Source organism: Muntiacus reevesi, chromosome 2 (assembly GCF_963930625.1).
Source record: "Muntiacus reevesi chromosome 2, mMunRee1.1, whole genome shotgun sequence".
Lineage (NCBI taxonomy): Eukaryota > Metazoa > Chordata > Mammalia > Artiodactyla > Cervidae > Muntiacus > Muntiacus reevesi.
In genome coordinates this window covers 278,616,925-278,644,796 of record NC_089250.1, presented here as the reverse complement: position 1 = coordinate 278,644,796, position 27,872 = coordinate 278,616,925, and the positions used below count along the sequence as shown (strand labels likewise).

The 27,872-nt window shown below is 46.9% G+C and overlaps 1 protein-coding gene across 1 annotated transcript; it reads left to right on the top strand.

Moving 5' to 3' along the window:
- Window positions 1-254: 254 nt before the first annotated feature.
- LOC136157700 (zinc finger protein 470-like) lies at window positions 255-27,872 on the top strand. Its single transcript, XM_065919503.1, is given in 10 exon segments — window positions 255-1,053; window positions 8,038-8,164; window positions 8,325-8,420; window positions 10,691-12,557; window positions 17,183-17,337; window positions 20,059-20,132; window positions 20,219-20,276; window positions 25,900-25,983; window positions 26,069-26,491; window positions 26,494-27,872. Coding segments are annotated over 10 exon segments (3,570 nt in total). The 5' UTR covers window positions 255-825; the 3' UTR covers window positions 26,952-27,872.

Sequence of the window (27,872 nt, the reverse complement as noted above, 5' to 3'; positions counted from 1 at the left end):
CTTTGGAAATTACCTGCCTCCCCTTGCCCCCGACCCCAGACACCACGTAAGTATACACAGTTATAAAGCATCAGAAGAAATCTGAAATCTCCCATCGCGTTCTATCCTGGAGGCTCCGCCCACGTCGTACGCCATCCTCCGGCTCCTAGCGCCTGCGCGCTCCACGCACCCTGTGACCCCGCCCACTATCGACCTCCGCTCCCCCGGCCTCAGCTCGCTGCGCCTGCGCACTCCGAGCCCGGAGACGCTTCCCAGAAGCCCCCGGGACTCCGCTCCCTTCATGGAGGTAGCGGTATTTCTAGGACCCAGGGTCGGAGCTGTAAGGCTTCCAGGCCGCCCCATTCCGGAACAGGAGGCACCGAGAGGGGGCACCGGGCACCGGGCACCGGGCACCGGGCAGGGGAGAGGAACCCCGGTCGCCCGGCCTCAGAAAGCCGGCGTCCCTACTGGGACTACATTTCCCAGGGGCCTTTGTGCTGTGAGGACTCGCCCACCTCTGGCGAGGACTTGAAGCCCGGACCGAGTCCGGCCGGTTCTGAGGAAGAGTCCGGTCCGCGTGGCGGCCGCTGCTGAGCCGGCCCGGGGAGGCGCCTCGGGGTCGGCGTTTCGGTCTGCGCGCGGGAGGGCGGGGGTCGTGATCGTGCGCGCCTGACTTGGCGACTGTGACCGGGAAGAGAGGCGGGTACGTGTGTGAACAGAGGGTGTGTGTGCAGGTGTGACGCGTGACTGGCGGGCCGCAGAGCAGGCTGGTGTGTGACTGGGGCGCGTGTTTCTGCGCGTGTCTCTTCTGCACTTTGCCTGTCCCAGCCGCGTGTACCGGAACGAATGAAGGATCTTACGTGGCTGAGAGCGGGAAGCGCCCCCGGAGGAGACCATCCCACTCCAGTCCAGCACGCCCGACTCTCCCCCCGAACGTTCGGTGTGGCCCAAAGCCTTGGAATCTTGGTGAGGTGCCCGCTCGGGGCACCTTCTTGCCTGAAGCCTTTCTTGCCTGCCCGCCTGGAGGATGTGGAAGTCGGGACACCATACCTGTCCACGGGCCTGAGGATGGAGGTAAGAGTGGAAATTGGGGTTGGGGGTGCTGCTCGTGGGCCCAGGGACTGGAGGATGATGGCCCTTGCCTCAGACTGTGGTGGACGCAGAAGTTCAAAAATTTGAACGGTCACCTAGGACTAGAGTATGGACCTGAATTCAGGGAGGGACCTTGACTTGCCCTCCTCTTAGAGATCTGTATGGGTGTCCCCAAGGACCGAGGAGAGAGAGCATTCACATTTAGAACATTAGCTGAGTGCTCTGCTGCTCTTCAAGGAGGACCTCAGTATTTAATTTTTTTTTTCAAATCTGTTATTGTCAGAATATTCAGTTAAGTGCAGTCGCTCAGTCGTGTCTGACTTTGCGACCCTGGGGACTGCAGCATGCCAGGCTTCCCTGTCCATCACCAACTCCTGCAGTTTACTCAGACTCATGTCCATTGAGTCGGTGATGCCATCCAACCATCTCATCCTCTGTCGTCCCCTTCTCCCGCCTTCCATCTTTCCCAGCATCAGCGTCTTTTTCAGTGAGTCAGTTCTTGGCATCAGGTAGCCAAAGTATTAGAGTTTCAGCTTCAGCATCAATCCTTCCAAAGAATATTCAGGACTGATTTCTTTTAGGATTTACTAGTTGGATCTCCTTGCAGTCCAAGGGACTCTCAAAGAGTCTTCAACACCACAATTCAAAAGCATCAATTCTTCTGTGCTCAGCTTTCTTTATAGTCCAACTCTCACATCAATACATGACTACTGGAAAAACCATAGCTTTGACTCAATGGACCTTTGTTGGTAAAGTAATGTCTCTGCTTTTTAATATGCTGTCTAGGTTGGTCATAGCTTTTCTTCCAAGGAGCAAGCGTCTTTTAATTTCATGGCTGCAGTCACCAGCTGCAGTGATTTTGGAGCCCAAGAAAATAAAGTCTCACTGTTTCCATTGTTTCTCTGTCTATTTGCCATGAAGTGATGGGACCTGATGCCATGATCTTAGTTTTCTGAATGTTGAGTTTTAAGCCAGCTTTTTCACTCTCCTCTTTCAGTTTCATCAAGAGGCTGTTTAGTTCTTCACTTTCTGCCATAAGGGTGGTGTCTGCATATCTGAGGTTATTGATATTTCTCTCGGCAATCTTGATTCCAGCTTGTGCATCATCCAGTCCAGCATTTCTCATGATGTGCTCTACATATGAGTTAAACAAGCAGGGTGACAGTATACAGCCTTGACATACTCCTTTCCTGGTTTGAAACCAGTCTGTTGTTCCATGTCCATTTCTAACTGTTGCTTCTTGACCTGGATACGGATTTCTCAGGAGGCAGGTCAGGAGGTCTGGTATTCCCATCTCTTTAAGAATTTTCCACCGTTTGTTGTAATCCACACAGTCAAAGACTTTGGCATAGTCAATAAAGCAAAAGTAGGTGTTTTTCTGGAACTCTCTTGCTTTTTTGATTATCCAGCAGATGTTGGCAGTTTGATCTCTGCTTCCTCTGCCTTTTCTAAATCCAGCTTGAACATCTGGAAGTTCACGGTTCACATATTATTGAAGCCTGGCCTGGAGAATTTTAAGCATTGCTTTACTAGCGTGTGAGATGAGTGCAATTGTGCGGTAGTTTGAGCATTCTTTGGCCTTGCCTTTCTTTGGGATTGAAATGAAAACTGACCTTTTCCAGTCCTGTGGCCACTGCTGAGTTTTCCAAATTTGCTGGCATATTGAGTGCAGCACTTTCACAGCATCATCTTTCAGGAGTTGAAATAGCTCAACTGGAATTCCATCACCTCCACTAGCTTTGTTTGTAGTTATGGTTCCTAAGGCCCACTTGACTTCACATTCCAGGATGTCTGGCTCTAGATGAATGATCACATCATTATCTGGGTTATCTGGGTCATGAAGATCTTTTTTGTATAGTTCTGTGCATTCTTCCCACCTCTTCTTAATATCTTCTATTTCTGTTAGGTCCATACCATTTCTGTCCTTTATTGTACTCATCTTTGCATGAAGTGTTGCCTTGGTATCTCTAATTTTCTTGAAGAGATCTCTAGTGTTTTCCATTCTATTATTTTCCTCTATTTCTTTGCATTGATCCCTGAGGAAGACTTTTTTCTCTCTTCTTGATATTCTTTGGAACTCTGCATTCAAATGGATTTATCTTTCGTTGTCTCCTTTGCCTTTAGCTTCTTTTCTTTCCTCAGTTATTTGTAAGGCCCAATCAACCATTTTGCCTTTTTGCATTTATTTTTCTTGGGGATGGTCTTGATCACCGCATCGTGTACAATGTCACGAACCTCCATCCATAGTTCATCAGGCACTCTGTCCATCAGATCTAATGCCCTGAGTCTGTTTGTCATTTCCACTGTATAATCATAAGGGATTTGATACTCAGCTATAAAAAGGAACACATTTGAGTCAGTTCTAATGAGGTGTATGAACCTGGGGCCTGTTATACAGAGTGAAGTAAGTCAGAAAGAAAAACAAATATCATATATTAACACATACATATGGAGTCTAGAAAAATGGTACTGATGATCCTATTTGCCTGGTAGCAGTAGAGAGGCAGACATAGAGATCAGACTTGTGGACACAGCTGGGGAAGGAGAGGGTGGGGAATAGGGAGAGTCCCATGGAAACATATATATTACCTTGTATAAAATAGATATCTAGTGGGAATTTGCCGTGTGATGCAGGGTACTCAAACCTGGTGCTCTAATGACCTAGAGGTATGGTAGAAGGGAGGTTCAAGATGAAGGGAACATGAGTATACCTATGGCTGATTCATGTCGATGTATGTTAGAAATCAGTATGACATTGTAAAGCAGTAATCCTCCAATTAAAAATTAATGAATTAAAAAATCTGTTAGAGTCCTGTCCCATTTATCCCGGGGTGAGACATGGGAGGAAGGCGAGATTCACAGCTTCATTTGGAAGTGCTGAGGGATCCCAGCCTTTCCATGACTTAGTCACCTTTTAGTAGGTGAATAAAAGTACTCCCCCATTCCTACCTCACACTTCTCTGTTACAACCAGAGTGAGTAAAGAGAGGAGGGGGAGAAAGAGTGCCCATAGCCTTATTGTTCTTCACTTGTTTTTCTGCATGCAGCAACGGTAGCTAATGTTTGCTGAGTGCTTTCTCTAGGCCAGACACGGTTCTATGACCTTTGGGGGATATTAACACCAAACCTCAAAACAGTATGAAGTGGAAGCTGTCTTGTCTCCTTTTTACAGATGAGGATACTGACGCATAGAAGGAACAAGTAATCAGTAAGTAGAGGAGCCAGGATTCACATCCAGGACAGGCTGAGTCTAGAGTCCCCCTTGTACTGGGTCTCATGTAAGCCCCTCCACAACTGCTTGAGGTGACGTTCTTAACCACCTTTGACAGTTGAGAAACTGACCCTGAGAGGGTTAAATAACCTCAAGAGTTCAGATCCCAAGACCTCCACTGCACTAGTTTTTTCCTTTAAACTTTCAGATCCAGCTTTTGTTATGTAAAATGAGGATGATGTTATATACATCATAAGACTGTTATAAGGATTAAGTGAGCTCATGCCTGCGACGTGCATGATGTAGTCCCTACCACATAATAACCAGTGCTTAATAAGTGTTCGTTCTTTTAATCATGATTATAATGCTTTGAAAAAGCACTGGAGTTTAGAAGAAAGAAACCAGAATCAAGTCAGATATTTTTATGCTCTTCCTGATTGAAGAAGCTTGGCTCCAGGGCACAGGGGACTTCTTCAGAACTAAATAGTTTGTCCCAGAGCAAGATGGGAACCTGAGCCTCCTGACAGGTTTCTGGTCCAACTCTCTGCAAGCCACATGAACTCTGTTGTAACCAAGATAATAATACTTCTTTCTCAGGAAGATGGCTTTTTTCAAGTCTCAGGGACTCTTTGCAAATCCTTAGTAGTTAGTTGTACATGGGGGATTTTTTTCTGTTATATTCTGGTGTCTGCTTGAGTAAATAACTTGGGTGGAAGCGTCAGGCAGATCTACGTTGGTGACTAGGCTCCACTGTTTACAAGCTTGTGACTTGTGCAAAAGACTGCACTTCCCAGAGCTTTCATGTGTGAAACTGTGACCAGATTCCCCATTTTTGTTGAAGATTCTGAAGTCACATAAGAGTTTTAACACATGCAGCACACCTCATACATCTCTATTGTTAATGAAAGGGGGGATTGGGGCGAGAAAGAGATTGTGCTTAGCCTGAAAATCCAGAGCAGAGCAGAACCCCAGCTGTAACTTAAAGGTTTCCTAGCAACTTCCTGGACTGGGAGGGCAGGGTGCAGTGGGAATAGGAGCGTGGAGTAGAGGACAGAGCGAGCTGAAGGGAAGTGTTTCTGGGCTGTGACCATCAGAGCCACTCACTTTCTCCTCATTCCTTTCTCCTCCTCCCAGCTCTGCCCTCTCGGGGTAAAGCCCTTCTCCCCATGAGGAGCCAGGATGAAGAGGTGATGGGAATTGAACTTCTTAAAGCCATGTCCCTGGTTAGTATTCCCTTTTTTCTCCTAAAGTAATAGCTTGCTTTTCAGGATTTTGGCAGGTTTATTTTCTTCTGAAAATTGGAACATGGGGATTTAAGGAAGTGTAGAAGGCAATGGCACCCCACTCCAGTACTCTTGCCTGGAAAATCCCGTGGATGGAGGAGCCTGGTGGTCTGCAGTCCATGGGGTCGCTACGAGTCGGACACGACTGAGCAACTTCACTTTCACTTTTCACTTTCATGCATTGGAGGAGGAAATGGCAACCCACTCCAGTGTTCTTGCCTGGAGAATCCGAGGGATGGGGGAGGCTGATGGGCTGCCGTCTATGGGGTTGCACAGAGTCGGACACGACTGACATGACTTAGCAGCAGCAGCAGCGGAAATGGTAGATCAGTTCAGTTCAGTCGTTCAGTTATGTCCGACTCTTTGCAACCCCATGGACTGCAGCAGGCCAGGCTTCCCTGTCCATCACCAACTCCCAGAGCTTACTTAAACTCGTGTCCATCAAGTCAGTGATATTTCTATGTAAATGCAATCAACTGTTCTTTTTAATTTAAAATATCTTAAGTGGTTGAAAACAAAACTAATAGCTTAGGTTTGCTGAGCAGAACAGGACTTGAACATAGGTGTTCTGGCTTCAGCGACCACGTGTGGGAGAATATCCTTTCTAGTCTTCCTATGAGCTCTGCTATCTTGTAGCTGTGCTATTTCTTGTGTAACCTTGCTCGTGCCCATAAGACAGATATTTTGGCTGACATATCAGCCCACTGCAGATGTTGTTCTGCACACAGAACAACTCCTTGTGAATCCCATGTGATCCTTGGCTGACCTCAAAGAAGTCGTGTACACGCGCATTCCATTTCCCTCAGATGTTTGCCTTTGTGCTTGATTTCCGGTTTTTGTCGTACTCCGCTGAGCACTGTCAGATGAGCTTCTCATAAACATGCTCTCAGCAGTTTCCTCAGGGAGTTGTTCTTCCATGAGCTCTCTCTGCACTCTCTCTCATAATCCTGTGTGCTTATGAGAATTATTTCTGCGAGACACCACCACAGCCGTGTTCTTAACTACCATAACAAACTGAAACTAGTAAAAATATAAGCAAAGCTTTTATTGAAATATTAAACCAAATGTTTCACCTCTTTCTGGCCTCCTCTTCTTTTATTCCCATCTTTCCTTCATCATTATCATCGATAACAATTCTTGAGTACTTAGCCTGCAGTGTGCCTGTTACTTCATTTAATTCTCACAGTGCTGCTCTAAGGTATGTACTGAAATTATTCCCATTCTTTTAGGAGGGAAATCTTGAAGCACGAAGGGGTTGATCAACTTGGCATAGCTCACCCAGCTGGCCAGTGTCAGAGTCTGAACTCTTTGACTAATCTGACCTTTTCCTCTGGTCTTACTCAAGACTGGTGTATATTTAAAACTCCTTCTAAGATATTGATATAAATGAAATCACAAAAAGAGGAACGGAAAATATCCCATCAATCCTAGAATCAACCTCACTTCATGCTTGGTTATAAATTCAGCTCACGTAACAAAACCCAGGTTGCTTGTCATGTGCTTATCTCTCCTGATCCTTCTCAGCAGATTTTCAAAAAACACTTTGCCGAGTGAGTTGTCTCCTAATCCAAATATATTTGTATTTCAAAAGAGAGTAGTATTGCTAGGCATTTTTTCTTTCATTTTTTAGGCATACCTCAGTATCTTGAGAACACTAAGATTTCTTAGAATATATTGTGGAGCTTGAAGTCATGCTCATCAGGTCAGCCTCATTCCTTGAAACTTTCTATTGCAGTCCCACTGCTCTTTTGTTTCTCCATGTAGAAAAGTGAGCTAACTTCTAACATATAAAATAGTTTCCTGCTTCATAATATTCTAGGGTTTTTGTTTGTTCTGTTGTGTTATGTTTTTGGCTGCACTGCAAGGCATGCAGGATCTTAGGGATTGAACCCGTGTCCCCTGCAGTGGGAGCATGGAGTCTTAACAACTGGACTGCCAGGGAAATTCCCATGATTGTCGTCGTCGTTCAGTCACTAAGCTATGCCCTGCTCTTTGAGACCCCATGGACTGCAGCACACCAAGCTTCCTTGTCCTTCACTGTCTCCTGGAGTTTGCTCAAATTCACGTGAATTGACTCGGGGATGCTTTCTAGCCATCTCATCCTCTGCCACCCCCTTCTCCTTCTGCTGTCAATCTTTCCCAGCATTAGGGTCTTTTCCAGTGAGGTGGCTCTTTGCATCAGGTAACCGAAATTCCCATGATACTGTGTTTTGAATGCAGTCAACATTTTTTCATGTGAGAATATCTCCTCACACCATAAAATGCCTTAAGAACGGAGAGCATCTCTGTATTTTTCTTTTTCCTAATATGTACAGTGTAACTAGGCAGAAAAGTTGTTCAATTCTCAACTAACTACTTGATCTCTATCATTTAGACACCCCACTGCAATTACTCACCCAGTTTTTTTTTTTCCCTAATTTATAACCCTAGAGCCAGCTAAGTCAGGGGATGAACACTAATTGTGTCATTTCAGGATGCAGTGACTTTCACGGATGTAGCCGTCGACTTCTCCCAAGATGAGTGGGAATGGCTGACTCTTGCTCAAAGGACTCTGTACAAGAAAGTGATGATAGAGAACTACAGCAACCTGGCTTCACTGGGTGAGAACATGCCTCCTCATGTCTCCCCTTAGGAGTCTTTCCGCCTCAGTGGTCTCATGTCCTCATCAACATGTTCCTACAGAGTTTCTCTTCCCTCAGTACCATGTAGCTCTGGAACACCCACAGCATAGGTCATTTTCTTGTTTTCTCTTACATGCAGGTCTTTGCGTTTCTAAACCAGATGTGATCTGCTTACTGGAGCAAGATAAAGAGCCCTGGACGATGAAAGGAGAGTTGACAAGAGGCCCGTGCGCAGGTAAATGCAGGATGAGTAGAGCTAGGAAAACAACTCTAAAGGTGTTTCTTCCCTCTGATACTTGTTGGAAAATACCTCTCAGAGTCCTTCCCAAATTGAAACTTTTTGTTCTACAACTTTTTTTTTGTACCATTTTGAATTTTATGGACAGAGGAGCCTGTTGGGCTACAACGGAGCGACCGAGCACACACGCATACACAGCCCTTTATTTGTCCGTTTATTTTTGGCTGTCCTGGTCCTTGTTGCAGTGGGCAGGGGCTGCCCTTCACTGCAGTGCACGGGCTTCTCACTGGGGTGGCTTCTCTTGTTGCAGAGCATGGACTCTAGGTGAGCAGGCTTTAATAGTCACGGGACATGGGCCTAGTAGCTGTGGTGTACAGGCTTAGTTGCCCTGCATCATGTGGGATTTTCCCAGACCAGGGACCACACCCATGTCCCCTGCATTGGCAGGCCAGTTCTAAACCACTGGACTACCAGGGAAATGCTCTACTAGTATTTTTTAAGTGGGTCTTTTCTTCTCTTCCGCACTGGTACAATATACCACCTTTACCTTTACTGATTTTCTACCACTCTGATTTTCTGAACTCTGTTATGTTCCATTGATGTGTACCTAGTTCTGCTCAAGTACTATATTGTTATAATTATTCCTGATTTTGAGCCATTTTTTAATTCTTCAGACAGGTTTGTGTCTAGTTTTTCAAACTTGTTTAAATATTTTCCTTCCTTTAAAATGTGACTTATCAAGTTAGCCAGTATATAGCTATGTTTTTCTCTCTGCCTTTAATCATTTTTCTCTTTGTTGTTTCTTTTTTATTGTTGTTATTTCTTTTTGTTTTGCTGTCTGTGCTTCTTCTTTAATCCCCCTTCACACCATTGCACCCCTTGAATTGAAAAAGTTTAGTTCTGAAAGTTGTTAACTTTATGACTTCATGTATTTTTTAATTTGCATTTTAAAACTCATCCACTTGAAATTCAAAATAACATCTTTTGATACCCATATGAAAGATGAAGAAATTAACTCACTAATGTTATCTCCTTCCTACCTCTTTGTCTTCTCCCTTTTACTGTACTTACTAGAATTTTTTGGCTCAGGTTACTTTCTTCAGTTTATTAGTTTTTTTAATCCTGTCCTGCTTAAAAGCTGTTTTTCTGGTTTAGAGCAATAGATGAGAGCCTGTGGACATATGTTGCAGGGAAATGAGCTTCAAGTGAGAAGGTTAGTTTATTCTGAGGCTTGTTGTGTGGCCTTTTCCTGCTTTCATTTCTCAGAGTTTCAAGAATTGGATGTTGGTAGGTCACTAAAACTGTATGTTAATAAACAATAAATAAATTTTAAATGAATTAAGCATTCAATTCAAGATATTAGAAAAAACAATGACCCTCGGGACAACGGAAATAAGTTACACATAGTGATTTATATTGCTAGAGATGAAAGTATATAAACTGTTGGGACAAATGCGAGAAGACACAGGGAAAGAAATGATGGTAAATGATGCCTAAGTACTTAAAAGAATCATATGAATCCATTTTTGAAACTCAACTATTTGTAAACAGTTTGAAAATCTGAATGAAATGGATGATGCTTTATGAGACTATAATTACCAGAACTGACACCAGAGATAGAAAATTTGAACAGACCAGGTACCACTAAAAATATGTAGGAAGTCATTTAAGAACTGCCTCCTCCCAAAAAAGAAGCAATTAACCCCGAATAGTTTCACACAGTAATTATATAAAGCTTGTAAAGAAAAAAATCATTGTTTGAAGTTTTCCTTGACAGAGAATAAAAAGAACTATTTTAAAATGTTATTGTGAAGATAGTGTAACATTTGATACCAAAATAGCATCCCGGTGGGAGGGGGGATCGGGATGGGGAATATGTGTAACTCTATGACTGATTCATGTCAATGTATGACAAAACCCACTGAAATGTTGTGAGGTAATTAGCCTCCACTAATTAAAAAAAAAAAAAAATTCCAAAAAAAACCACAAAAAACAAAATAGCATCCCAAAAAATGGAATTATTAATGCAATAATAAATACTGGTGCAATATCTTAAATAAAAAGTCATGGTGAAATAATATACCATAGCCAAGGAGGGTTTATTCTAGAAATGCAGAGATGGTCACACCACCTGACTTGAAGAACTGTCAAAAACATGTCCCTTTATAGGCTTCGGCAGCTGTTGTGATTCACATGGTTTTGTTTTGCAAGTTTCTGTTCTTCAAGCATTAAATAAACGAGACATTTGCTTTCTTAATATCTTTCAGACTTGGAGTATGTGTGGATGAAAAAGGAATTATCTCTAAACCAGGACATCTATGAGGAACAATTATCCCAAGCAATGATAATGGAAAGCCTTACAAGCTATGACCTTGAATGTTCCACATTAGGGGAAAACTGGAAATATGAAGACCTGTTTGAGAGGGAGCTGGTAAGTCCAAAGACACATTTTAGGCAAGAGACAGTCAGTCACATAGATACCCTTATTGAGAAAGGAGACCACTTTAATAAATCCGGGACAGTTTTTCATCTGAATACATTATGTTATATAAAACAGGTATTTCCCATCAAAGAGAGCATATGTAATTTTGACACAGATAAGAAACGCTTAAAGACACATTCCTTTGTGCAAAAAGACAAGCAGGTCTATGGAGAGAAGAAACTTTTGAAATGTAATGGTTGTGAGAAAACTTTCAGCAAAATCTCAACTCTCACTCTTCATCAGAGAATCCACACTGGAGAGAGACCCTATGAATGTCTCCAATGCAGAAAAGCCTTCAGCCAGAGCGCCCACCTTGCTCAGCATCAGAGAATCCACACAGGAGAAAAACCCTTCAAATGTACCGAGTGTGGAAAAGCATTCAGCCAGAATGCCCATCTCATTCAACATCAGAGAGTTCATACTGGAGAAAAACCTTATCGGTGTCAGCAGTGTAACAAGGCCTTCAGCCAGCTGGCGCATCTTGCCCAACACCAGAGGGTCCACACTGGAGAGAAACCCTATGAGTGTATCGAATGTGGGAAGGCCTTCAGTGACTGTTCATCCCTGGCTCATCATCGAAGGATTCACACTGGAAAGAGACCCTACAAGTGCATCGACTGTGGGAAGGCCTTCCGGCAGAACGCCTCTCTTATACGTCATCGAAGGTACTGTCACACCGGAGAAAAGCCCTTTGATTGTATCGACTGTGGGAAAGCTTTCACCGATCACATAGGACTTATCCAGCATAAGAGAATTCACACTGGAGAGAGACCCTACAAATGTGATGTGTGTGGAAAGGCTTTTAGCCATGGCTCCTCCCTGACCGTCCATCAGAGAATTCATACAGGAGAGAAACCCTATGAATGCAGTGTCTGTGAGAAAGCCTTTAGCCATCGTGGCTCGCTCACTCTTCATCAGAGAGTCCACACTGGAGAGAAACCCTATGAATGTAAGGACTGTGGGAAAGCTTTTCGGCAGAGCACGCACCTCGCCCACCATCAGAGAATCCACACTGGGGAGAAACCTTACGAATGTAAGGAATGCAGCAAAACCTTCAGCCAGAATGCCCACCTCACACAGCATCAGAAGATACACACTGGAGAGAAGCCATATGAATGTAAGGAATGTGGTAAGGCCTTCAGTCAGATTGCTCACCTTATTCAGCACCAGAGAGTTCACACTGGCGAGAAGCCTTATGAATGTTTTCAGTGTGGGAAGGCCTTCAGTGATGGCTCCTATCTTGCTCAGCATCAGACACTTCACACTGGCAAAAGGCCCTATGCGTGTCTCGAATGTGGGAAGGCATTCAGACAGAGGGCATCCCTGATCTGTCACCAAAGGTGTCACACGGGCGAGAAGCCTTACAAATGCAACATCTGTGGGAAAGCCTTTAGTCATCGTAAATCCCTTACTCTGCATCAGAGAATTCACACAGGAGAGAAACCTTATGAGTGTAAGGAATGCAACAAGGCCTTCAGCCAGATTGCCCATCTGACGCTGCACAGGAGAATCCATACTGGAGAAAGGCCGTATGAGTGTAAAGCATGTGGAAAAGCGTTTAGGCAGACTGTACATCTGGCTCACCATCAGCGAATTCATACTGGAGAGTCATCCGCAGTGATTCCCTCCTCTTCCTACCACCATGTCCTCTAGTTTCAATCTTCTAAACATTTCTAGACTCTATCACTTTTTTCCAGTGCAGCATGCCATTATCACAGTCCAAGATGCAACCATCTCATTTGGATTTCCGCATAGCGTTACAACCATATTTCCTTTTGCTCCCCTCAGGTGCATTTTTAACACTGTATCCAACTGAATCTTTTAAAAATAAAGAATTTATTCATGTTACTTTTTCATTTAAAACACTTATTTTGAAAAGTATATTAGGTAATCCACTTAAAGCATTTAGCATGATATCCTAGACTTACAGTTAGTGCCAGTAAGGTAGAGTTTTCCTTACAGGGATGTTCAGCTATAAGTATAATGAGCCAGTAGGTCAAGATTAAGAAGCCTAAAACTTTAGAGTAGACAGAGAACTCTTTACTCTCCTTGTAGGTCGGAAAGATGAGCACATTCAGAATTGAAAGATTCTATGACATTTAAGGTAACACGGTGGCTTGCCCTTCCTTCTGTATGAATAAATAAAAAGACATCTACTGGAGGAGGAAATGGCAACCCAGTCCATATTCTTGCCTGGGAAATTCCATGGACAGAGGAGCCTGGTGGGCTACAGTCCATGTGGTCACAAAAGAGTCAGACAGTATATAATGACTGAACAACAACCTTTAGCAGAATAAGGCTTAAAAAAAAGGAGACATCTAGCATCGTTGATGAGGAAATCTCACCTCACCTGGCACTTAGAAGTGAGACTAGGCCAGTTAGAACAAAAACATTTGATAGAATGTGGGATTTGCCAGGGGAGAGTATTTAAAAAAAACTAAAATGAACTAGCTGGAAAACTTGAGTAGGTTAATAGCCATGAAATAAACTACAAAAGATAGTTCAAAACTTTCAACTGTGGGAAAGTACCACAGACAGTTCCTGTGATACTGAATTGTTCTAGCGTATAAAATAAATACAGTAAAGCTTCCCATCTTGTTCTGTGAGACTGACGAGACAAATACCAAAACAGGAAAACACATATATTGCAGTTGGCTTACGAATGTAGATGTTAAAGCAGATATTCTTTAAATATTAAAAAGCAGAGGAAATGAAAAGCTAGACATGTCTCTCTATAGACACACTGAGTCTGGCAGAGACATTTCTCCCCAAGTTAAATACGTGAATTCACTTGTATTCCAGTAGAAGTCCAAATGTGTAAGTTGACAGGCTCATCTAGACCATCTATATGGTATTGTGATATAGCAAGAAGTATAGTTCTCTAATGCTCATTAAATTAAGATTACTTGAACATTTACTAATGTTCCAGGCACTGTTTGGGGTACTGGGGGTGCAGCCAGGTGCGAAATGTACCAAAAAAAGTTTGATCTTGCAGATCTAGTGGGAAAAAGCAAACTAAAATTTGAAGTGCAATACTATATTGTAAGTATGTGACGTGTGCCGTGATGCCAAATGATCTAAAGGGGGATCCAGGTGGATCCAGGGTTCTGGCAGGGGATGCCTTACTCCCCCAGAACATATGGGCATTAGAGCCAAGGAATGAGGGAAGAACTAGGAAAAAATGTCAGCCACAAAGGACAGAATGAGAATAATTGTGATAGTCTCAAAGTGGATAATTACGATGCTTTGAGTGATTCAGGGAGAACTGATGGTTTAACAAGGTTCATGAGAGTTCTTTTCACCCATTGTGAATCGTGGTTTAGAGGCTGTTAGAGGTTTTTGTTTTTATTTTTTTCCTTTATATGTATTTGGCTGTGCTGGGTCTTAGTTGCAGCATGCAGAATCCTCAGTTGCAGCATAAGGGATCTAGTTCCCTGACCAGGGATCAAATGTTTTCATTTTGTTTTGGCAGCAGTGTTACTGAGCTGTGACTCGCCATGTAAAGTATATGATTCAAGGAAATCCCTGGCAGTCCAGTGGTTGAGACTCAGTACTTTCACTGCTGTGAGGTGTGTGTGTGTGTGTGTGTGTGTGTGTGTGTGTGTGTGTGTGTGTGTGTGTGTGTGTGTGCGCGCGCGCGCGCATGCGTGCATGTGCGCACGTGCACGCGCGCTCAGTGGTGTTTGACTCTCTGCAATGCCCTGGTCTGTAGCCCATCAGGCTCCTCTCTCCATGGAATATTCCAGGCAAGAATACTGGAGTGGGTTGCCATTTCCTCCTTCAGTGTACCTTCCTGACCCAGGAAAGGAAACCGAGTCTCTTGTGTCTCCTATGTTAGCAAGAGGGTTCTTTACCACTGAACCACTTAGGAAGCCACATATATACATAGATAAAATTCAGTAACTTTTCTAAGTTCAGGGTTGGGTAACCATCACCTAAACAGAGATCCCCTGCCCTTCAGTGGACGCTCTCACTCCTGGTGGAGAACACATAACCTGGAGCACTGCACACCTCTGGAGGCTCCTGGAGCATCCAGAGCTCTCCTGTCTCCTCTCGGCTGCCAGTTAAGGCCACGTGAGGGGAGCTCGTGTCCGGAGGACACAACCACTGGAAAATGGAGTTTGGGGCTTCCTCTTTACTTGGGCATAGAGGCTAGGAGATGGGTGGTCTTACCAAGAGCACGTGGAGATTTTTGATTGCCCTTATATATGATAAAAGGGGGTTTTCATTTCAGTGGGGCGAAGGCAGATTCATCAGATGGCCTTGGGACAGTTAGCTCTCTGGAAAAACAGATGTATGCTTTGCACCTGATGACGTTCTGACAGATTAGAGAGCTAAATGTACAGTACTAAAGTGCAAGAAAAACAGAATATTTCTGTAACCTTGGTTTGAGGCACACTTTCGTAAGCATTACACATAACGCAGGAGGTGACATCAAACTGAGTAACACTTCTGTGTGAAACCATCAGTTAAGAGATAAATGAAAGACTGAAAAAAAAAATGTTTACACCAAATATGACAAGGGCAATACTCCCTGATATTAAGACAGCAAAAGAAAATTACCCACTATCATTAGTAATCAAGGCAATGCAAAATAAAGTGATAATATAATCTAATTTTTTTCCCCAATAGACTGATTTAAACCATAGAAGAGTGATAATAATCCAGTTTTGGTGAATGTGTGAAAAACAAGGCAATTTCATTTCCCATTATATAAATTGCTATATAGATATAGACCATTTGAATCAATATTCCTCAGAAACCAAAGTGTACAAAGGTAGGTAAATGTATAATGGGAAAAATTTTAATGATAAACTTATCAATTTTAGGTCATGGGCAAATGGGTAAGTTAATTACGCTGAATTCATTCAATAGAATTACATGCAACTGTTGAAAAAAATGTGTGTATAGTCATAAAAGATATTGTGCTATATTAAATGAAAAGCATTTTTTTCAGACCTGTAGTCTAGTGTGAACTCATAATATAAAAAGTAAACCCTAAATACATGTTTTTCTGTTTTTCTCTGCCCAGTTTTCCTTGCCTTCTCCTTTTGACTATAATCTCCTTTTCCTTTGAGTAGCTGGCCATACCCTGTGCTACAGTTGAGTACATGAGGAAGCAAGTAACTCAGACATACCTGCACAAAACACAGATTGTCTCACATTCCCCCACCTCCAGTACCTTTCCCCATGCCTAAGACCACTCTGCTTCTTTAACCCAAAATATCTCCAGCCCCTCCCCTCAGGGAGGCAGATGCAATGTTCTCCCAGCTCCTTGCTTGGCTGCCTAGGAATAAACTTTTTCCTTGTTGCAGACCTTGCCTTTCTTGCTGTGCCTTGGGCAAATGAACCTGGTTAGGTAACAACAGATGTCATCCTTACGGGAACCAGATAAATGGTACACTAGATCTCTATGATTTCTGTTTTGTTTTTTTTTACAGCTGCATGTGTATCTACACTTGTCAAAATATTTAATGGAAGTCATTAATGACTTAAGACTAGCTGACTCGTCACATTTCTGTGGCCACCCAGACATTTGAGCAAATGCTTCTGTGCTTGGCTTTGTCATTTACGTGTAAGAGGCCCAGCCGGGAGGCCTGGTTCCCGCCCCAGCCCCTCCATGGTGCTCCTGTGCCGCCTCTCTTGTCTGTACCACCGTCTCATCTGGAAGCTTGGTTGTGAGGATTAAACACGTTCTTAAGTCATCAAAACGCCAACAACAGGAGCTGGCATATAAGTTCAGTTGCTCAGTCATATCTGACTCTTTGCGACTCCACGGACTACACAGTTCATGGAGTTCTCCAGGCAGGAATACTCGAGTGGGTAGCCTTTCCCTTGATCTTCTCAACCAGGGATCAAACCCAGGTCTCCTGCATTGCAGACAGATTCTTTACCAGCTGAGCCACAAGGGAAGACCAAGAATACTGGAGTGAGTACCCTATCCCCTTCTCTGGCGCATCTTCCTGACCCAGAGGGTGAATGCTGTTTTTTTCTTATGATCATTTGTTGCTTTGCATCTCTGTATGTTTCACAAAATTTCTATAATTCAGCTATTTTGTATAATATCACGCTTAAGTAAGCTGTCCAGAACCATCCCTCAATCCAGCCCAGGAGATGGGTGGACCTTGCTCCCTCCTTTTCTGGAATTTTTTCTCCATCCAGCAGTCACTCTCCTCTCCACTCTTCTGCCCTTCCCTCCCCCATCTCTCTTCCTCCGCACTGTCTCCGTTTTCCTTCTCTCTTCCCGGACCTTGATTCCTTCCCTCTTCCTATCCAGCTTCCATTGGCCGCGGTTCCGGTGCCGCGGGGGCCTCTGGGAGTGGAGGGGCGCGGTCGGGTCTCGGGTGGGTTCCGCTCCGCGCGCGGGCTTCTGGGAAGTGTGCTTGGCCAGGCCGCGCTGCGCCTGGTCATTGTCCAGACAGAGCGGCGTGGGTGAGTCCGGCGGCGGGTCCCGAGGAGAGGGGTGCGGACTGAAGGGAGGCGCGTGAGGGGCGAGGAGAGGGCCGAGGGGAGGGGCGTGAGGGACCAGGTGGGAGTTGAGGTCTGAGGTGAGGAGCGTGGGGGTTCAGGGGAGCGCTGAGGGGGAGGGCGGGAGGTCCCAGGGGAGAGGCGGGAGGGGCGGGAGGGGCGCCAGGGTCTGAGTGGGAACTGAGGGCTGAGGGAAGGGTGTACCGGCGGTGAGAGGGCGTGAGGGCCCAGGGGAGGGGCGTGAGGGCCCAGGTGGGAATTGAGGTCTGAGGTGAGGAGCGTGGGGGTTCAGAGGAGCGCTGAGGGGGAGGGCGGGAGGTCCCAGGGGAGAGGCGGGAGGGGCGGGAGGGGCGCCAGGGTCTGAGTGGGAACTGAGGGCTGAGAGAAGGGTGTACCGGCGGTGAGAGGGCGTGAGGGCCCAGGGGAGGGGCGTGAGGGCCCAGGTGGGAATTGAGGTCTGAGGTGAGGAGCGTGGGGGTTCAGAGGAGCGCTGAGGGGGAGGGCGGGAGGTCCCAGGGGAGAGGCGGGAGGGGCGGGAGGGGCGCCAGGGTCTGAGTGGGAACTGAGGGCTGAGGGAAGGGTGTACCGGCGGTGAGAGGGCGTGAGGGCCCAGGGGAGGGGCGTGAGGGCCCAGGTGGGAATTGAGGTCTGAGGTGAGGAGCGTGGGGGTTCAGGGGAGCGCTGAGGGGGAGGGCGGGAGGTCCCAGGGGAGAGGCGGGAGGGGCGGGAGGGGCGCCAGGGTCTGAGTGGGAACTGAGGGCTGAGAGAAGGGTGTACCGGCGGTGAGAGGGCGTGAGGGCCCAGGGGAGGGGCGTGAGGGCCCAGGTGGGAATTGAGGTCTGAGGTGAGGAGCGTGGGGGTTCAGGGGAGCGCTGAGGGGGAGGGCGGGAGGTCCCAGGGGAGAGGCGGGAGGGGCGGGAGGGGCGCCAGGGTCTGAGTGGGAACTGAGGGCTGAGGGAAGGGTGTACCGGCGGTGAGAGGGCGTGAGGGCCCAGGGGAGGGGCGTGAGGGCCCAGGTGGGAATTGAGCGCGAGGAAGAGCTGGGTGAGGGCGGGTGGACTGAGGGCAAGCTGTGGGGCTCCGGTGAGGGGCGTGCCGGCTCAGCGAGAGGCGGGGAGGAAGCCTGGAGTCAACTGGAAGCCGTTACCAATCTAATCTGAAGGTATGGGAAAGGAGGCGAATCCCTGTGTGCGTGTGACTGTGGCTGCATGCACATCGGTGTGTGTCTGCATGTATGTGTGCGCGCCTACCTGTCTTGGTCTGTGTGGGTGTCCCCTGTGTCTAGTCTTTGCCTGTCCCTGTTGGGGGATATCTCTGGGTAATCACCCGTGTCCACATCCTTAGTTGTGTGTCTGCCTTTATTTCTGTCCATGGGGTCTTTGTGAGAGTGTCATCCAGGTGTCCACCTGTCTCATCTGTCACTTTTCCAAGGGATCGCAAAGAGTCAGACGTGACTTAGCAACTAAACAACAACAAGTTGTTATCCTGGATGCCAGAATCACAATCCACATATCATTTCTGCTTCCCCCAGACTTTTATTCTTGGGGAGGAAAGACAGATGACAAGCTTGAAAATAACTTTTTAAAGACAGTTGTCAGCAATGTTGCAGGCTATAAGAAGATGGCAGAGGGTGAGGGGTGGTTGCTATTAATGCTTGAGCTTGGGGCCCTGGGAATGGGAAACTTCTCCAAGGAGGTGACATTTGAGTTGACAGTGAGAAGGAGCCAGCTAAGGGAAGAGCATTTCTGGCAGAGGGAACAGCAGCTGCAAAGGCACCTGAGGCCAAGTGTTTGAGAGGGGAGTAGAGCGGGAGGGGGAAGGTCCCCAGGGCAGACCATAAGGGCTACGTGGGCAGTGGTGAAGACTCCTGATTTCTAATGCCCGTGGGAAGCCTTAGAATTTTAAGCTCAAGGACGTTTTTGCTGAGGGCTTGCTCAGGCATTTGTGTGTGCAAGGCATGGTGCTCTGACGTTTGTGGAAGACACCAGCCTCGTGTGTTTATGATCCTTTGTGATACACAGTGGGGCTTTTTAAAAAATAATAATTATATTGCTTTTTTATTTGAAATTTCATTGTTTAAAATTTATAGGGACCAACATTGGTAATGTTCTTTTTTATTGAAGTGCAGTGGATTTACAATGTTGTGTTAATTTCTGCTCTACAGCAAAGCAATTTAGATATGCACTTATATGCTTTTTCATGTCCTTTTCCATTATGGTTTGTCACAGGATATTGGCTGTAATTCCTGTGCTGTACAGTGGGACCTTGCTGTTTCTCCAGTCTACATATAATAGTTTGCATCAGCTAACCCCAGACTCCCAGTCCATCCTTCCCTGATGCCCCTGCTCCTCCTTGCAACCGCAAGTGTGCTCTCTCTGTGAGTCTGTTTCGTCCATATGTGCACTTCTGTCGTATTTTAGATTCCACATATAGATACCATATGGTGAAACGGGGTGGGTGGAAATAGTGCCCACCTTTCAGGGGTATTAGGGGGATTAAGTGAGAGATGTCGGTCCAGTGCTTTGCGGGTGGCAAGCACCTGAGTGTTTGCTATTAACGTGTGTGTGTGTGTGTGTGTGTGTCCCTCCCGCCTGCCTCTCTGGGGGCAAGTGTGTGTTTGTCCTGTCTGCATTGTGAGGCAGACCTAGGCCTGACCTCTCACCGTGCCTCCCTCTCTCTCCCCAGACCACAGCCTGCCAATCCAGGTCACTGTGGGCAGTGGAGGGATGGCCACCCAGCTGCTGACTGATGAGGTCCTGGTGAGTCCTGCTGCCTCCCTTTCCTTTCCAGAGGCTCAGCCCGCGGGTTTGGGCTTCTGCCCAGGGATGACCCTCTGACCCCCCAGGCCTGCCCAGGGCCTGTGTCCCCACCTCCTGGGGACTCTGCCCACCCGGTGTTCAGGGGTGATGCTTCTATCCACTCTGCCCCCTTCAAACCCCGAAGCCTCTTGCCTGCCCCTGACACTGACTTTGGTCAACTGAGGAGGTCAGGACAGCTGGGGCATGACCGGTTCTGCCCTGGGGGCCCTCAGGAGATGCAGGAGGGCACCTAGAAAGGGCAGGTTTAAATGTGTACAAGGCTCGCTGGAACGAGACCCACACATTTCAGCCAGCAGTCATCCCCCGGGAGGGGAGGACACCGTGGGTGCTGCCCGCGGGTGGGCGTCCCTGCTCTCAGTGTAAAGTTTCCTGATGTTTTATTGTTTTTGTGTGTGTGTGTGCAGTAAAGTTTTATTAAAGTATAAAGGAGATAGAGAAAGCTTCTGACATAGACATCAGAAGGGAGTAGAAAGTACCGGCTTGCTAGTCTTAGCAATGGAGTTATATACTCTCCAGTGAATCCAAAGAATGTCTGGAGGTTGTAAAGACCTCACCAGATCTACTCCCATAATTTACATTTTAAGATAACAGTTGGCCAGAAGGTTTAGTCCAAAGACTGTCCCCAGGCAGGATACATCCTTGTAAAGACCAGACCTACTCCCATAATCTACATTGTAAGATAACAGAATTAGCCAGAGGGTTCAATTCAAAGACTGTCCTCAGGCAGGATACATTATTGTTATATAATCCTAAGGAATGTAGAGGAAAAAAGTAAAAAGTTTGTCCTTTCTTCCTCCTTGAATATCCCAGACCTCTCTCTCCTTGGGGACCCCTAGACTTCCTATCAACCTGCCTAGGAAATGACTCACTCCCCCCATTTCTTTTAGGAGAATTATGTTGTCAAGGGAAAGGGGCATTGTTTTCATTTCATAACTACTTTCTGCTGTTTAGGGGCGTAGTCCCTGAACTGTTGAGGCAACATATTTTCCTAATCCTCATATTGAGGGTCTCTGATTCAGGGGCCCCAAGTAATAGTTGGAGGAGGCTGTGGCACTCATAGGAGCTCAGACAACCATTTGTAAATTAAAAGCTTTTAGACGGTTAGAAAACCCCATTATATAGTTACAAATGTAAAGCAAAATAGTCATCAAAATGAAAAGTCACATTATGTTCACAGTTACATGCCAGGGTTCAGCCTTGGCAGGATCCAGGAGGTACCCTCAGGATGAACGGCATCGGCGAGAGAGAGAGAGAGAGAGAGAGAGAGAGAGAGAGAGAGAGACCAGACTGGAGGGGTGTAGTAGAGTCTGCCAAATCTTTATTTTTTTTCCGTAGCTTTTATATTCTAAGTTAGTACATTTTTAAGGGGAAGATAGTTTAATATTACATCAGTTTATCCTTCATGAAACCAAGGTGTTTTCTGCAACTTCTTTGTGAGAGTCTTATACATTATCTTCTGGCCTTGGGGCCTATTGACATTTTGTGACCTAGGTGAATGCAAAGCTGTTTCCTGTAATCTATTCTTTAATGAACACAAAGGTCAGTCCTTTTGCAGAAGTAACCAGTTAAATTTATCTAAAAGGTTTACCACACACAGACTCTGCAGCTCCGGTGAGGCAGCCCCTGTTTAGCATTCCTGGTTAAAATTAACAGGTTTAAACTCGTTTAAAAAAAAAAAAAAAAAACTCTTAGTTTTCTAAATCTTTAACTATAACCACTTTTAGAATAATATTTTTATGTTCTCTAATAGGGCTTCCTCACCACCGAAGGGCTCTGTGTCTATTAGGGCCTTATGTGATCAGGTTCTTTATGCTGTTTTATGATTAGGGTATTGTAAGCAATCATGCATGTTAGTACCAAGGGCATAAACACATTTGCCAAACAAACTAAAATACAGCAAAGGAGTTTAAATTAAAACACTCCTTTCACCCTGGATAATCTCATAAAATACCACCACCTGGGAAACTTATTGATTAAAGTTCTAAATTGATCCTTATTAGGAAAGAGATCAGGGAAGGCCTTCTGCCTGTGTCACAGAAATTAGGGAGTAGTCTATTGAAGCAAGCATCAGAAAGACAGATATCATCTTTAAGGTGAGCACAGGGGCAGCTTTTCGGAATCCCTGAAAACCTGATCCGCCTTGCCTGTCAGGCTTTCTCCCTCATGACCTTGTCATGGGTAGGGTCTCATGTGTTGGCTCCCGGCATCTCTCCCTTTTTTCACTTTTTAAGACAGCCAGATGGATCTCGGTCGCGAGCTTCTGAGTGCTCTGCCAGAGAGTTCTGACAATGCAAGGAAGGATTATAATGAGAAGTAAAACTAGGGCTGCTACAGCAGCGTAACTGAAGATAGTTGATAGGATATTTTTTCCAGTAATAAAGTTAGAAAAGGTATGAAAAAAAAATCATAAGCAGCTCCTGCAGCAGTAAAGTCCAGGCGGGAATGTTCTAAGGTTTTTATCTGACCGTGAAGCTTTCCAAGATCTAAACTAATGCTGGAGCTATTCCATACACCTGAAATATGATTTTTAATCCTTTCCCAATTGTAATCTGTATCATTTACTTTCAGGGGCGTTACACAGATCCACCCGATAGTCGGCGTGACAGGATAACACTAACTTTACCCTTAAAGCTTGCAACTCAGTTCCAATATGCATGACTGCTTCTTCTAGGGCATCTATTTTTACTTCTAATTTCCTATCTATAATCTCTTGCATAGCTAGAGCTAAAGAAACATTTTTTGACATATCATTGACATATTGAGCAGTATGTACCTGTTGAGTCAATATCACCGCCACAGTGACAGAGGTAATTGCTGTTATCAAAGCTGAAATCCCTAGGATAAGTAGTCCTACAAACCGTCGGGAACGCATTAAATCTTGTAGTTGTTGCAGAACGGCTAAACCGTGATTGTCATACCAATAAGCATTCACTGTGACAGGCACCATAAGATAAGGTGGGCGTTGAAGCACCACAAAAGAACAAATATTATATTGAGGGGTTAAACAGGATGAGAGCATGCATGGTTCACAGTAGACTATATTGGGTCCACCTGAATAATTCATTTGTATATGAAGCCCTTTTGAATCATTAGTGAACAAAAAAACGTAAGGGGAGGGTAAACAAGCCAGCACAGAATAGGTGGAATCATTTTCTGGCCGAGATAGAGTAACAAGGGAGGTGGCAGCAAGGGCTCTACAAATTTCTGGTTGCCAAAAGGTTTTGCCCTTAGTAGTATAGGACAACATGGGGGGAACAAATTGATTATAATGTCATCTGTTGGCCACCAGTGGCCAAGGGAGGGAATCATTTTTCCAATTGCTAAACCTACTGACATGGTCAGAAACAGATCCTAGATTCTGACTTGGATTTGGATTGCTCCAGTCTTGTACCGAATAGTTTCTGCCTCCCACTATTTTATAATCTATTTTTGAATTATAAGTACAAGATTTCCATACTGGATATCCAAGGCGGTTGTCTATAGTTTTCCATACGACATCTGACGAAGCAATGTCAATACAATTTGGATATTTTGTTGGAGCATTAAGGAACAAGGATTTATAGGAGTCAAGAACCCCGGGCATATGGGCCTGTAATATCCAAACCAGCCGATCTCCTGTTTTGTCTGAAAATTTTGATGCTGGAGAATCTGTCAGAATTGCTTTCTTGGAGGCTCCAACACACCCCTCCTTAGAGGGAGTGATGAGATCACTTCTGTGACTATGGGGGAGGTTAAAGCAAATGGGAAGATCATCCGTTAATCCCCTAAAAGTATAGTTAAAATTGATGGGGTAGTGATCTTTATCATAAGAAGTATAGGATCCTCCCAAGAGATGAGGCTGGTCTGTGTTGACCTGTATAGGGTCACTGTTCCAAGTAACTACTTGGAAGGTCAGGGGACCAGGGAAATAAGCCCAGTATTCTTCTGAAGTAGAGGTAGCACTTGCCTGACAAGACAGTAAAGCAAGCATAGCAATGAAAACCCTTTCGGGAGAGGCTGAGGATCCCTGCAGGAAAGCTATTCTCTGTGCTTGATGACAGAGTGACTTAATTTGCCCCCATGTGGGTATGGAGGCTTGCTGAGTTGCCCGCGCAGGACGTCCTGGTGGTTTCCGTTTGTTCTTCCGGGATCTCCGCTGCGGGTTGTTTCAGAGTCTGCTGGACCTTCCAGGTTGGAGGCAAGAGCAGAGGAGTGTCCTTCTTCTTTTGTGGTCGAAGCAATGGGGGAACCGGATGTCTGGGGGACTGCTGAGCCACCTGGGAAGCCCCTTTAAACCTTACTAGTAGTCAAAGAACCAGTAATATAAACTGAGCCAAAGAAATAGTTTTTGCTCATGAGGTACACAGAGATGGTAAAGAATAATAGCCTGAATTATGAAGTTATCAGAAATGGACTCTGTCCTTTTAGGAGTATAATGTTGGGACAACTCTTTTGGAGGACAGCTTGGCATTAGCAACCAATTTTGAACAATTCCATTTTTTAGAGATCTATCCTTTAAGAAATCTTTCTCTTAGGTGTGCAAAAGTTTCCATAGGGGGGAAAAAAAAAAAGAAACGACCTAAATGCCCACCTATACAAGACTGACTAACGTATCAAGGTGTAGCATAGGATAGAAGCCATGCTTTTCAAAGATGAGCACTCTTTGTAGGTGCTGACAGGGAACGGCGTCCCTTGTTGTTGTCCGGTTATTCAACTCTGCAACGCCATGGACCACAGGACACCAGGCTTCCCTGTCCTTCACTGTCTCCCAGAGTTCGCTCAAACTCATGTCCATCGGGTCAGTGATGCCATCCAACCATCTCATCCTCGGTCGCCCCCTTTGCCTGCCTTCAATGTTTACCAGCATCAGGGTCTTTTCCAGTGAGTCAGCTCTTCGCATCAGGTGGCCAAAGTATTGGCGTTTCAGCTTCAGCATCAGTCCTTCCAATGAATATTCAGGGTTGATTCCCTTTAGGATGGACTGATTTGATCGCCTTGAAGTCCAAGGGACTGCCAAGAGTTTGGGGTGGAGGGGTGGCATAGGCTCGAGAGGCATCCGCAAACAGAAGATGCCGAAGCAGCGCAATGTTGTGAAGCAGCTATCCTCCAACTAAACATAAGTAAACTTTTTAAAAAGAAGCAGCTACCTAAGTCCAGACCATGAAGGTCTGGCATCACTTAGCTGAGGGGTTCTCAAACTCAAGTGCTGGTGAGGCCAGGTGCGGATTGATATGCTTTTTATTGCCTCATAGAAGTAAGGGCTTTTTGTGACTGTATCCTCCCACTTTTCACGACATTGTTGTGTAAGATCTCAGTTTTTAAGTGTCAGGAATGGAGCCATCAAGGCTAGGATACGGAGTTCCCACTAAGGGAACTCAAGACTGGAAATAGGACTGAACAGGATACCTGTAGGAGGGGGCTGGAGAGTCCCCTCGGCCGGGATTAGCAAGGAAGGATGGACGGGTGAAAAGAAGAGGTCTGCAGCCCGCCCACGGGGATACCTGCGCCCCAGAACTGGGCGTCTGAGGATGGGAGTGAGGCCCCCAGCCGGGCGGGGTGGGGAGGGATGGAGGTGGAAGGCGGGGTCACCTTCACAAGCCACCTACCGCAGCTGTGTCGATACTCTTTCTAATAAAAGCTGGTACTCCCAGAAGCCTAACCGGTAGCGGATGTTCAGGATGGATTCTGCAGTAACCCGTTACTGACCCGCCCCCTGCTCTCCTCCCAGCTCCCAAAGGGACACCGCTCCTCGGTCGGTTCTGCCCACTGCTCTGCTCTGCTCTGCTCTTAGCGGCTCCGTCTGCGCCCCGCGGTGTGTCCATCTCCGGGCTTGGGAAGTTCCTTCCTTCCAGCACTAACCCTGCGCGTTTCCTCCTCTCTTCCTCCGCCCCCTCCAGACGTGGACACTCGGCCCACAGTGAAAGAACCGGACCCGAAGGAGGAGATTTCGGAAGACGGACCATCCGCAGAAGGGCCCGTGAGGCACGGGGCTGGGGGTGCCGCGCTGGGCGGAGCGCGCACGCAGGTTGACCGCGTGGACACGCCGCGGGGGAGCGCTCCGACCCGTCCGGGGCGGCGGGGAACCTCCCGGCAGTCGGCCCCCGAGTGCCCCCCGGCGGCCCCCGGGTCAGCCATGCGGGGAAAGGGCCTCGCAGGTCACTCGGACCTCGGGAATCCCTGCAGGCCGGACGCGGAGAAGAGCGCCTTCGGCTGCAGCGAGTGCGGCAAGGCTTTCGGCCGCAGCTCGTCGCTGACGGAGCACCAGCGCATCCACACCGGCGAGAAGCCCCTCCGGTGCGACGCGTGCGGGAAGCAGTTTCTGGAGCGTCGCTGGCCGTCCACCGGCGCGTGCACACGGGCGAGAAGCCGTACGCCTGCGGGGACTGCGGCAAGGCCTTCAGCCAGAGCATGCACTTGGCGGTGCAGCGGCGCACGCTCTCGGTCGAGAAGCCCTACGCCTGCGGGGACTGCGGCCGCGCCTTCAACAGGAGCTCGGCGCTGACGCTGCACCGGCGCAACCACACCGGCGAGAAGCCGTACGCGTGCGGCGACTGCGGCAAGGCCTTCATCCAGAGCTCCTACCTGATCCAGCACCAGCGCCTGCACACCGGCGAGAAGCCCTACCGGTGCGCGCAGTGCGGCAAGGCCTTCATCAAGAACTCCTCGCTCACCGTGCACCAGCGGATCCACACCGCGGAGAAGCCCTACGCGTGCGGCGAGTGCGGGAAGGCCTTCAGCAGGAACACCAACCTCACGCGGCACCTGAGGGTCCACATCTAGAGAGGCTGGGGCCCCCCAATCTGCACCAGGTGAACGGGGTCCTAGGATCGGAGTCTCCGCCAGGTGGGCGGGGTCATTAGCTTGAATCTCCACCAGGTGGGCGGGCCCTTACCTCGGCTGTAAGCGGGGGCGCTATGGCTTGGGGGCCCAGGGTGGCGCAGCCCCACACAGTCTTAGGGTTCGGGGCTCCAGGACAGGCTCCCGGTTTATGCGCGCTGCTTGGCCCGGCGTCCTCATCTCTGTACCAGAAGGCACGTTCCTCCGTGCTCAGTGTACTGGGAACTCTGCGAAGTTGGATGTGGCTGGAAACCCAGAGGAGCACCAGGAACCCAGGGCGCCGGAGTGCCAATCCGAGCTCTCAGTAAATAAGCGCCGGGCTGGAGCGTCTCCAGCCTCCGGTCTCCGTTCTGATAGTACGGTGGGGAGGGGCGTGGAGGAGGTGTCTGGATAAGAGCGTGGGGACTTTTCTCCTCTTGGCACTCACACCCGCGGTCTAGCCCTAACCAGGCGGTCACCGTCTGTGAGTTCCCTAAGATCTAGAGGGGGACCCTCCATCCTTCCGCATCCCAGCCCCGCTGCAGCCTCGCTGAACCGTCCCGGAAGACCCCACCCCACTCCAAGCTAACAAGTGGTAGAAGCTGGCGAGTTATTCGTGAGGGGGGAAAGTTTTTTATTCAGAGTTAGCAATACCAGTGACTGCTTCAGATGCCAAAGTTTCTCATGGTGGTCTGTTCAAAATCTTTTTAATAAAACTTTTCACAAAGCAAGTCCAACGTCATTTTAAATAGTTATCAGGCGAGAAAGAAACAGGGACCGGGTGTGCAGTCAGAGTCGGTTTCAGTGCTTGTGGGAGAAGGTGGGGAGTGAGTAGCAGCAGGCCTAATATTCAGGGTTAAATCTTACTGGATTCAATAAGCTTGT